This window comes from Zingiber officinale, chromosome 2A, assembly GCF_018446385.1.
Source record: "Zingiber officinale cultivar Zhangliang chromosome 2A, Zo_v1.1, whole genome shotgun sequence".
NCBI classification, from domain to species: Eukaryota; Viridiplantae; Streptophyta; class Magnoliopsida; order Zingiberales; family Zingiberaceae; genus Zingiber; species Zingiber officinale.
Genome location: NC_055988.1, coordinates 151,062,176 through 151,074,454, shown reverse-complemented (window position 1 = coordinate 151,074,454; position 12,279 = coordinate 151,062,176). Strand labels below are relative to the sequence as shown.

The 12,279-nt window shown below is 37.9% G+C and overlaps 1 protein-coding gene across 1 annotated transcript in view; it reads right to left on the bottom strand.

Moving 5' to 3' along the window:
* Window positions 1–9,295, bottom strand: part of LOC122044133 (protein unc-50 homolog) — a 28,907-nt gene extending 19,612 nt beyond the window's left edge. Inside the window, exons 1-5 of the mRNA XM_042604669.1 lie at window positions 9,224–9,295; window positions 8,406–8,473; window positions 7,409–7,434; window positions 6,411–6,501; window positions 6,143–6,237 (exon numbers count right to left, since the gene is read on the bottom strand). Coding sequence (XP_042460603.1) covers window positions 6,143–6,237; window positions 6,411–6,501; window positions 7,409–7,434; window positions 8,406–8,473; window positions 9,224–9,295 — 352 coding nt within the window. The remainder of the gene's footprint in view (window positions 1–6,142; window positions 6,238–6,410; window positions 6,502–7,408; window positions 7,435–8,405; window positions 8,474–9,223) is intronic.
* Window positions 9,296–12,279: the final 2,984 nt, after the last annotated feature.

Here is a 12,279-nt window from a genome sequence, read left to right as displayed (position 1 = left end):
CGCCTCCATTGTTGTTATTTTCAGGTTGATGCTGTCAGGAGGGAGTTCCAGTCGCTGGTCCTCACAGCACGTAGTGCTAGTCCTCTGCTGGGTTGAGTTGTTATTTTATTTTAGTTTTTCTCTATCAGACTTGGTTTTAGTCTTGTTTTTGGATTTTACATATGGATATTGTATGGAATCCTTTCGTTTGATGGACTTGTGATATGATTTGGATTTTATTCTACTATATGCCTGCCTGGAAGGCAGAAGAGGTGAGTTCGTCGGATTTGAGTTTTACGAGTGTAGTTGAGTAGGGTGGATTTCGAGTCAGAGTACTATTGTTTGTGATTACTATTATTAACTGCGTGGTTGTGACAGCCAGAGGCTGAATACTTATATATAACTGCGTGGTGATGTTTTATTTTATTGTTATTATTCCAGCCGCCTGTGGCTGGGGTATTTGTGAGATGTAGAAAAGTTTCAGATTATCCACCGTACAGGGGAGATGCTGCCGAAATTTTCTCGGACAGGGACTCCTCTGGGGCGTGACAGAGCGTCCGGCTGAACATGCAATTCATGTTGCATCACAATTGGAGAAATACCTAAAAGATTGGGTGTTGCCTAGGCAAACACATCATGGTTGTGTTTCAAGAAGGCGACCACCTCGGCCTTCTTCTCAGGGCTCAGATCGGCCACGATGAAGGTAGTGGCTTCTGATTGGCTAGGATGAATTGTACTTCTTCTTTTTCTTCGTAGACCAAAGCAGGTGGAGCCTCCTAAATTGTAGTGACATCCAACCGTTGAATTTTCTGGGTGGCCCATGACTCAGCTTTCACAATCTCCACATAGTATTTATGCGCTACCAGTTGGTCACTCCTCACCTTGCCAACCGAGTCACCTATTGAAAATTTGATCTTTTGGCAGAATGTAGAGATGACTACCCGAAATTCATTCAATGTCGGTTGGCCAAATATCACATTATACGCCGAGGGGGTGCCCACTACAATAAAATTCATCTGGTGCGTCCTCATGAGTGTCTCCTCTCTGAGAGAAATAGCAAGATGGACTTGGCCTATTGGCTGCACTTTATTGCTGGTGAACCCATATAGGGGTGTTGTCATTGGTTAGAGCTCATCCTTGTCCATCTGAAGCTGGTCAAACGCCTTTTTGAATATTATATTGATCGAGCTGCCTGTGTCAATAAATGTACGATGGGCATTATAATTAGCAATCACTATCTTAATAATTAAGATATCATCATGGGGGATTTCCACTCCCTCCAAGTCTTGAGGACCGAAACTAATTTATAATCCCTACGCCTTCTCCTTGCTGCACCCGACCGCATGGATCTCCAATTGTCGTGCATGTGATTTCCTAGCCCAATTGGAGTCACCGTCGATTGAGCCACCTGTTATCATGTTGATGTCACCTTGGACAGCATTACCGTGATTTTCTTCCTCCCGGTCAGACCGGCGTGGAGGCCGCTGGCCGATGCCTGAGCAGGCCTTTGATTGTCTCTTGGCTAGGGCTGTTACTAGTTCCTCTTGGCTGATATATTGCCTTGACCTTAGGGCTCACCCGATCGACGATGATGTTGGCGGGTAGGAGAGGGAGTTCGTCGGCAAAATCCTTGAGGGACCGATCGACGCAACCCTAGATTAAAGTGGTAGCAGTCCTTCGTGTTGTGAGTAGCCGAGCAATGGTAAGAGCAAAACATCGTAGTCCACTATCAGACCGGACTAGAGAATTCTCGTCCGCTCAGCTTCCACATGTTGGACCGTATGTGGTCGAGACTCATGATGTTGTTGAGGGCCCGCTCGGGGCCCTTTTGGGAGCACATTATTGTTGGCCAATCGACGTTCAGGAACAACAGCAGGCTCATACATCACTTCTTTCTTCTGAGCTGACTGGACTTCTTCAATGTTGATGTATTTTGTAGCCCTTCCAAGCAGATGATCGAAATCCCTTGGAGGCTTTCTAATGAGGGATCCAAAGAAATCATTATCTGTAAGTGCTTGTGAAAAGACACTTACCAAATTTCCTGATTGGTCAACGGGACGTCCATGACCACTTGATTGAATCTCTTAATGTAGGCTCGTAGTGTATCTGTGGGCCCTTGCTTGAGCAAGAATAAATTCACAGTCATTTTATGATAGCGACGACTGCTAGCAAGGTGTTGGAGGAAGGTCGCTCGAAAATCCTTGAAGCTACAGATGGATCCCGCCGACAGTCATTTGAACCATCTCTACGCTGAAACAGACAAGGTAGTGAGAAACACTAGGTATTTGACTCCATCGATGTACTGGTGGAGTGTGACTATATTGTCAAATGATCCTCAGAATAAGTCAATCGTCCATATTCTCCAATCGATAAAGGTCGAAAATGAGCTGGTAGCTGGTCATCAAGAATTTCTTGGGAAAATTGCATGTTTACCTGCTCGGGAGAATCATCGGCCCAAGGCACTTTGCCTTTACAAGCATCCCGAATAGGTGCATTTTCGGAAGTCGATCCCCGCGTCTTCTCCACTCGGCCATATTCTTCCAAGGGTGTTTGGAATAGTGCCTTGTGATAAGGGATCGGTGAATGCGGCACGAGTAGCAAGCTGGTCGGTGGAACGGGTACTTGAGGAAGAATGCCAGGTTGAGCGTAGTTTGGTTGTCGCCTTGTTGGACCCTCCACTTGGATCCCATGTTCAGCATGTTGGTCCGTAGTAGATACGGTTGAGTCGTTTAGCGTTCGGCACTCGACTGCTGCTTGCTGTTGTTGTTGCACCTGTTGAAACTAATAGATGAAGAAAAGAAATAGAATAAAGAATAATTTTTTGATCTGTATTTACTAAAGCCAATAGACTTATTTATATAAGTTGTCTAAACAATAATAGAAAGATTAAATATGACATACAATTTATAAGTATAGTAATAAATATAATAGATTTGGAAGTATTATTTTTGCTATTTGATTCATGTTGATCTTGATTGTGATATCGATCTTGATTGTGATATCGATCTTGATTGTGATATAAAATATAATAAATCTCAATTGATTGAAATTAATTCGAGATTATTTTCCATTATTGTCATTACCTTCCGACAAACTCAACGGGAGTACCTGAACGTTGAGTTTGAGTGCTAACTTGGTGAAACATTGTCTGGATCATGACATGGTAAATATATCAGCAATTTAATTTTCAGTAGAGATATAAGAAACTGAAAGTTTTAGAGTTGTCACACGCTCATGAACAAAATGAAAATCAATCTTCGCATGCTTGGTACGAGTATAAAAAACAAGATTTGCCACAAGATAAGTTGCTCCAATATTATCACACTAGATTTTAGGCGTAGCAGTTGGGAAAAGTATAATTCCGAAAGAAGAGATTGTAGCCAAATAATTTTTGACGTCACATTAGCTATAGCTTTATATTCAGTTTCAGTACTTCAGTGAGAGACTGTAAGTTACTTTTTTGAAAGCTAAGAAACAAGATTTTTTTTTTTTTTTTTTTTGCCATGTTTTTTTCCGTCTCTATTTTTTTTTGTTTTTGCTTCCTTCGTTTTTTTTCCTTTTCGGTTTAATAGAATGGAAAAGAAAAAAAACCACGATGAAGGAAAAAAATGAAGAGAAAAATAAAATGAACAAATAACAACTTTGTCTTACTACGATTGACGTTGTCGAAGTTGCTGTGACGAAAAAGAGTTGTCGGTGAAAGGAGAAGAAAAGTTGCTACTATCGAAGTTGCCGTTGTCGAAGTTGGCCCAGGTTGCCGCACTGTAGACGATGATATTAAACCTAGATGTAGAAACTTCTGTAGCTACTCTAATAAAAATTCGGAAGAGGAAAATTAGAAGGAAGAGAAGATGACTCTGATACCATGTTGAAACTAATAGATGAAGAAAATAAATAAAATATAGAATAATTCTTTGATCTGTATTTACTAAATCCAATAAACTTATTTATACAAATTGTTCAAACAATAATAGAAATATTAAATATGACATACAATTTATAAGCATATTAATAAATATAATAAATTTGGAAGTATTATTTTTGCTATTTGATTCATGTCAATTTTGATTATGATCCCGATCATGATTGTGATATCAAATTTAATAAATCTCAATTGATTGAAATTAATTTAAGATTATTTTCCATTATTGTCATTAGCACCATCTTTGCAGCTCGAGTGTTTATCAGCATCTCTAGCTCTTCTTGGGTTAAAGTTACTGTGGTGAGCTATTCAACGCCCTCCATCTTCACGTTTCAGAAGCATGTGAGATTCTCACATACGACGCTAAATATGATTCTGTCCAAAAGTGATGAAGGCGGTTGGTTGGGAACGTGACTTTGCTATTGACTAAACGAAGATTCTACATTGTCCTGTATAACACCAAAAATATTAGTGTCGGGCCAGGAAAGGGGTTTCTAACATTGACTTCTGATGCTCAAGTTAGTGATCTAGTTAAGAGGAGAGAATAGTAGACGAAAACTGTGGCAACAAGCGTGTAAGATTATAGAGCATCGCATATTTTTACATATAAATGGAGACCCCTTTTATAATGCCATTGTTGTATTCATGCACGCATCTCAAAGCATTGCACGTTTTTCAAATCGTTCCTAAGAAAGGACAGACCATAAAGGGCTTTTGACATCTTTCTTTAAATCAGCATGCAAATATCTGTGATTTGACAGACTGGAAGCTTCTAAAACATGATTTGTCTATAGGATATTCTCTGCCCTTTACAACATAAACATCCAAAAGGGTAGGTACATGGGGCACGTGTTAGGCTGACCGACCGTAACTTAGAGGGACCACCAACTTGGTCTTATAGATGCTTGCTGACGATCCGATCTTCACTCGGCCTCTTCCTAGATCGTAAAGGACTAGAGTGTCCGATCGACCCACATTGCCGATCGATTGAGGATGTTGGTAGGGTTACTCGATGCTCAGCAATGAAGATCGCCTGCTTGTCCCAGGCTGAGACACAAAGTCTAGCCGAGCGGGAGCTCAGCAATGAGGATGGCTTGCCGGTCCTAGGCTTGAGACAGAAAATCTGGCTGAGCGGGAGCTCAGTAATGAGGATGGTTTGCCGGTCCTAGGCTAAGACACAAAGTCCGGCCGAGTGGGACGGTCGGTCGAACACTCACGTCCGACCAACCATGCGGCTAGTTTGGACACACCCTTATTATTGTTGATGCCTTTGACCTTCTCTTTCCTTTGATCGTTATGCCAACCGATCTTCCCCATTTTAACTCCTTTTCTTTTTGGGAGTCAACCTTTACGAAGAGGGAAACTAAAACTTCACCATTGATTAACAGGAAACATTATAGCCCATGACTCCCCTGTGAGACTTCGCGCCTTTGTAACAATAGCCTCCCTTTGATCCTCTCTATTTATCTTGAGCATTTCTTTCCTTTTTCGAATCTCTGCTCTCCATGAAATATGGTCTCCCTCTGCTTCCTCTGTCCTTGAACACTTTTTCCTTTTTGTAATTTCTTCTCTTCAAGAAAAATACGCTTTCTTTTCTTGTTCATTTCATATCCCTACCTCTTAGCTCCTTTCCTAATTCCCATTACTATAAAGGATACTTGTGTTAATGACAGATAATGGAATTCCATCAGATACACTGTAACTATATGTTATAGTAATTTATGCGAAAGACTTCAATTTAACATTTCTAATAACAAAAAACTTATTTTAGAGAGGTACCGACATAAAAGGTTGCAACGAGCAGCTGGCAGCTGACAGGATGAACAATAAAGACATATATATATATATATATATAGATCAAATCTCATGTTGTGATCATTAGACCAACAATAGCAGTTAAACCATATTTGAAATTTCAAAGGCTTCCAAAGTATGATTTAACAGTAGAAACAAAGAAAACAACAACTATTTGGGGAGCAATTAATGAAAATAATTACATATAAGATTGATATTCACAAATATCATAGAGGTTTAGAATAAGTCTCTATGTCTTATCATCTGTACTAATGACTAGTAGTCATCTGATCCATGATTTACTTCTTCTATGTTGGTCTAGAGACAGATTGACGGAGGTACTGAAACGAATAAATCACCTTTTACCGCATAGAGATTTAAAAAAAAGAACACGTCGCTAATCAAGAATTTTTTGAACAATGGCAATAAGTCAAAGAAATTCTTACCAACAACACGTCGCCAAAATAATTCCCGATAACAAGAAATCGAAGAAAGCAACTGAAATAACGGTGAAGACAGAATTAATCAAATTCTCACCATACCTAAACACAAAAATGTTTGCGACTTAGTTTCAGAAAAATTAGATACTATACAAACTACGATAAAAACTATGCCTTAACAGCTTGATGGATTACATGTATTTCACCAAAACTCCTTGATAATTATAAGTTGATAAGATTGAATTAAAGAGGTGAATAGAAAACAATCAACTTACGCAGCACAATAAGCTGAAGTAGCAACTATCAATAATATACAGAAGATCACAACAAAAGCAGGTTCATCCCTAGCCCACTGATTCTTTGTTTCTACATACATTGGGACACGATAAAAAATTTGATGATTTTTAGCAAACAACAATCAACAAAAAGATGGCATCATATAGAGTCAATCTACAAGTCTGAGCATACTATTGTTTATGAGATAGAGCCATAAAACTAGGACCAATCAAACAGCCTTTAGGAAAACTAGGGGTCTCACTGAACAAGCAAAATAGGAAACAAACAGCTAATTATATGTCTAGAATCTAGATCTTGTGTTTAGATGCGATGAGGCAAATCAATCAGAACCCATGTGGGAAGTGGTAGAGGGAGACTTAAAAACTAGAAACTCAATGGACGTAAGGTAACATGGGATGTTGCTATGCATGTGGCATATAGCAAGAACAGATGCACACTAACACCAAAAAAATTTGGAAAATTAAAATTTGTAGTTGGTGGTAAATATCAAGGATTCAAGTCTTAGTCCATGTTGCATGATATGTGCAGAACATACAGTCCTAGACATGTTCCGTACATCTTGTCTTGATATACCTTTATGTATCCAGAACCGACCACTGGTGCCTCCATGCTAGATCTAATCGAGAAGTGGGACAAGGCCTATCATGAAGAGCAGTGGCAACGAGGGTATAAGCAAAAACAAGTAGTTCTTTTAACTTGTATGACACTGTAATTTGTAACCAGAATTCAATGTAGCAAATTTTATGCTCTTCTTTCAAGAATCTTTAATGAAACAAGCAAGATAAAAAAAGTTAATGAACCAAAACAGAACAACAGAAAGAAATAAATCAACATATCAATATGCAACAGAAATCAATAATGTAAGATAGTAAGAATATCTTACATTATGGTAAATAACTAAATAATGCATTGACACTGATAATAAACCAATGAAAACCAGATACAAGGCTCTTAATTGGAAAGTTTTAAAACTCACGTTTATGGTACTTTGTGTGCTGATAGCTATCTTCCAAAGGTAATGTCCACATGAAGAAGCACATTAAACATCAATAAGAAATTCCTAATATAACATAAAAAAACAAGACAATTTTTTCCCCAGAAGGTATAGAAAATTAATTAACTAAATGCATTACAATTTATTTTTAAAACATGGTTAGTCAAAATCAACATGTTGCAAGTTCATGATCATATGTAGTACAAATAGCAATTGTCAGTTATGTTGGGTGGCTGCAGTGTGACCATAAATATGACCATACTATATGCAATGAACAGATGGCTCTCAACTTACAGCTGGTGACTGCTATGAAAAGTTAAGTTATAAATAGCATAGATATGCAATGAATGATACAAAAAGTAGGTGAAAGATCCACAAGAAAGACAATATAATCTATTCTTCTATTAAATGTTTCTCCCAATCAAGTCATCCATGATCAGACAACTTAAACAATTGATGACCAACAATTAGATTTTTCCTTGCAATTTGCCTTCCCAGTTGGTTAAAGATAATGGAGAAGTTTTGGTGTATCCACCAATTTTTTAATCTTTCCATTTAGGACTACATAATTCAAATTTCACTTGATTCTTCAATTTATCCTTCCATTTAGAATTAAACAATGAAAATTTCAATTGATTTTTCAAATTCTTCCTCTCCCTCCTTTTAGCTGGTGTTTCTGACATGTGAAAGCTAATAAGAGACACTTAGATGTCAAGTTTGCCCTCGGAAATATCTTTTTCAAACTTCCAAGGCTCACATTATGTAAAGAATTTCATGGATCTTTATTAGATGATTACTATTTTCATGCTTCGTCGGTAACAATGAAAAGCTTAAACTGACAGGCTATTTTCGAATGAAAATGTTCACAAGTTTATCAGAAAATGAAGGAGAGAAATTTGATATGTCAGTTAGCTTTAAAATGGATATCATAATATAATGCAAAGCATTTAAAGTAACTGTACTTGAGAAAGATACATACACAACTTTAGGGGAGGTGCAAGGATGGAGCATTTGCCAGAATGAATACTCTAAATCCATTTGCTGCCACTAAAACACCAAACCGACATGCTCTATGAGACAATTTTGTTCACAATCAAATATCAAGCAACGATAGCTAAGCATTCAAAAAGTATAAATGGTATGGAAATAAATTCTTATCTTCTAGGTCCAGTTTCAGTAATCAAATAGTATATCAGAATTCAGACACAACATGCAAAGTTACTCATGAAAACCTTGAGATAAAATGTGTTACAATTGAAAGAAAAAAAATTCCTTTTTTGTGGCATTATCTTGATGTTAGTTAGGCTAATTGATTAATGAACCCTGAACTTCCATAAATTTACCACAGTTACTTCACAGGTTCTTTTTTTTCCAACTAGTACATGAAACTTTCATTAGAATCAATATGCAACTTTTAGTCAATTTAACTCTTAAGTGATTAAGCTACCCACAAGACTATATATAGGGATTCGAGGTGATTGAGCTCATTAGCAAGGAGATCGGTGTGGATGGAACGTTGAATAGAGTGGCACCCTTTTTTGAGTCAAACTCAATCCTAAACTGAGGAGAAAACAAATGAGCACTGGTACTAGTATTCTCTGACTCAAGGAGGTGCAACTGGGCTAAGTACTAAATGCATTTGGAAGGGGAGTTCTGATCCAGAAATGATACAGCCAGATATTAATTTAAGACAACAAGAACTCATAATGTGCAAGTAAATGTAATGCAAAAAGTATCAGTACTTATTGAAGAAACAAGAAGACAAAGTTACAACTTCCAACTAAAGTAGGAAACAACTTCCAGCGCCAGGAGTGTGCTAGCGGCCGGCACAACCGCCAACCGCATGTTGTGGCATCCGCTAGTTGCCATCGATGTCGGGGGTCTATTACCGACAAAAATTATGTTCTGTTGGTAATACCAACGGAATATCCCTACCTATTTGGTATTACCGACAAAATATGCATTATGTTGATGATTATTGATGGAAATTGATATTCCGTCAATAATCCCTTAGGTTCTCTGGCTATGGCTTGCCTTCCCGACGGAAATAATATTCCGTCGGTAATTACAGACAAAACATTATTTCCGTTGGTAATCCGGTCACTAATCTGAGATATTTTTCTAGTGTTTAGTAAGAAAAGAAATTTTCCTATTGACTTCTCCTAAATCATAGCCTTGATATGTATCTAGATAGTGAATTTGATTCTTGGGGATTCAATATTTATTTGATCCAGCTTGATTAACCAAGCTTGAATTAAGGACTCATGTTTGGACTTGGTTTCTAGCAGTTTTATTAACTAATGACATATATGACTTGAAACGAATATTAACCCTGTATCCGAGTCTAGATCAATTATACACTGTTTGTTAAGATCCAAGCATCATATCAAAATTTTGGATCGCAAGGTGAACTTTTCCTGTGATCCTTTAAGTTTTTGAACTTGACTTTTCAAATTAGATTTCTCTTCCTCAAGATTTCGAACTTAAGTTAAGGTTTCATTTTGAACTGGGGCAAGAATTTGGGTTAGTCTTCTTTGTAAGGATTTGAGCTTCCTTTTGGACTGAGTTGTTCTTAACATTGAATTTGGTTAATTTACGAGTTAAGCAAAATATCATATTATATAATTTTTCAACTAAAGCAGAACTTACAGTGGGGTTTGAACCTTTTGAACCAGATACAGATCCGTGACTTGACTTGGACTTGGCTTTGGACTAGGACTCAGTCTCAGACTCAGACACTTGAATTTTTATCATCATGGCTAGGTATCTTGCTTGACCATGTCCTTCTTCGTCTGATTCTTTTGAAGACTCGGACCACATTGCTTTCAAGGTCTTTTTTCTTCTTTGCTTCTTGGTTTCCATTATGTTCGGATACTCTGGATTATAGTATCCTTTTTTATTACACTTGTAGTAGGCCACTTCTGACTTGGGCTTTGTGGTTCTATTCAAACCTAGTTTCTTGTCTTTTGATTTCATCACTTTCTTGCTTTCGCGCATAGTGAATCCTTTCTTTTTCTTGAACATTTTTTGAATTAGGTTGACTAATTCGGAGGCAATTTCTTTGTCATCTTCTGAATCCAATTCGTCTTCATATTTGGGTTTGGTTTGGGACTTTGATTATGGTTCCTTATTCTTGAATTTACCTACAAGCAGAGTTACACCTTTCTTGACCGAATTAGCATTAGTTTATTCATGTAATTTGAATTCAGAGAATAACTCATCTAACTTTACCTTTGAAAGATCTTGAGTGACCTTGTGAGCATCTACCATCAATGCTCATAGTGTATTTCTTACTTACCTTGATGTCAAAAGTCCCTTCATGGAGTTCGACTAGCTTATCCCATAAGACCTTCGCGCTAATGAAGGGGCCGACGCGGTTGAGCTCTTCCTTAGTTATGATGCCTTGTAGAGTTTTAGTAGCTAGTGTTAGCCTCGATTTTATGTTTTGCTAGTTGGTCCCATTTTTCACATGGTTGTGACTCCTTCTCCGTTGGTGGAGATAATGAAACTGATTTGGATTACTATCCACATTTTCATCTAAGTCTTCAAGTGGTACTCTATCCGACCCTTCCCGTAGCCGAAGTCTTCGCCAGAGAAAAGAGGCGGGCAAGCTATGTTGTAGCCTTCTTGATGAACCATTAAATCAAATCTCGCACAAGATAAACAAACGAAAAAAATGTACCATGAAAAAATTGCTCGAATGATGATTGCACTAATTCAAAGTGACCCCATTTTAATACTAATTGTAGGATTAAAGAAGCGTTAGAGGGAAGGTGAATAGCGTGTTTCGCTAACTTCCTTTTTTTGAAAATATGCAGTAGAAAACAAGGAACACAATTTCTTTTTTACTTAGTTCACAACCCAACGACCTTTAGTTCAAGGCCCGCAATCATTGACCACTTCCGATGGACAATCCACTAATAATCTCCTTCTCCAAATAGAAACTCAAAGCCAAAGATTCATCTTTTACAAAAGATAGAATGATAATAGATTTACCGAACCTTAAAACTTTTATACAAAAAAAAAAAAATAAATGCAATGAAATACAAGTATACTGACACAAAATAAGATCGAAAGTGGAGTGTTGATATCGAAGTCATGTTTCAGCGTCGTAATAACTTTTCAAAACGTGTAGCACTTGGAAGATGAGTTGGAAAAATATGTTCTAAGCTTGTTGTTTAAAGCTTCTTATATTAACCATTTTGGGCGTCTGGACTCGGCCACATCCGATCCAATGTAACTGTTCTTTATCTTCTCGTGATAAGCCTCCTATTCTAAGCACTTGGAAAATTTTAGGGCATCTAGAACATATCCAGTGCATGGAAAGTTTTAGGGCGCCTTGACTTTCTAGGCGCTTGGAACATATCCAGCGCCTGGATATGTTCCAAGCACCTAGAACCTTTTAGCGCCGGGAAACTTTTGAAGGCGTCTGGAACTTCTTGCAGGCCATTTGCTTTGGCTGCCTCTGGTTTCTGTGCCTGAATCATAGAGTTAGCACACAAGTATAATCTTATGAAAGATAACTTTGATAGTATTACAACTATCCGGTCCTAACTTTTGGATTCCCTATGAACACTAGGTCGAACCGACCAACGCCTACCATTCCCTAATGGGGAACCCACGTCCTTACTCACTCTTCTCAGGAGAATTTACCTGATGTTAAACATCCGGTCCTCCAGACTTGTTTAGACTTTTGCTTAGTATCTGATCTTGACCCCTAGGGTTGCCTCCAATGTCTGGTCCTCATTGATCCATCAGTCCTCGTTAATCCATCAACCTGCTAGACATTCGATTCTTTGACCTGCCTAGACTTCTTGTCTAGTGTTCTCGATCTGCTAAATTTCTACCTAGTA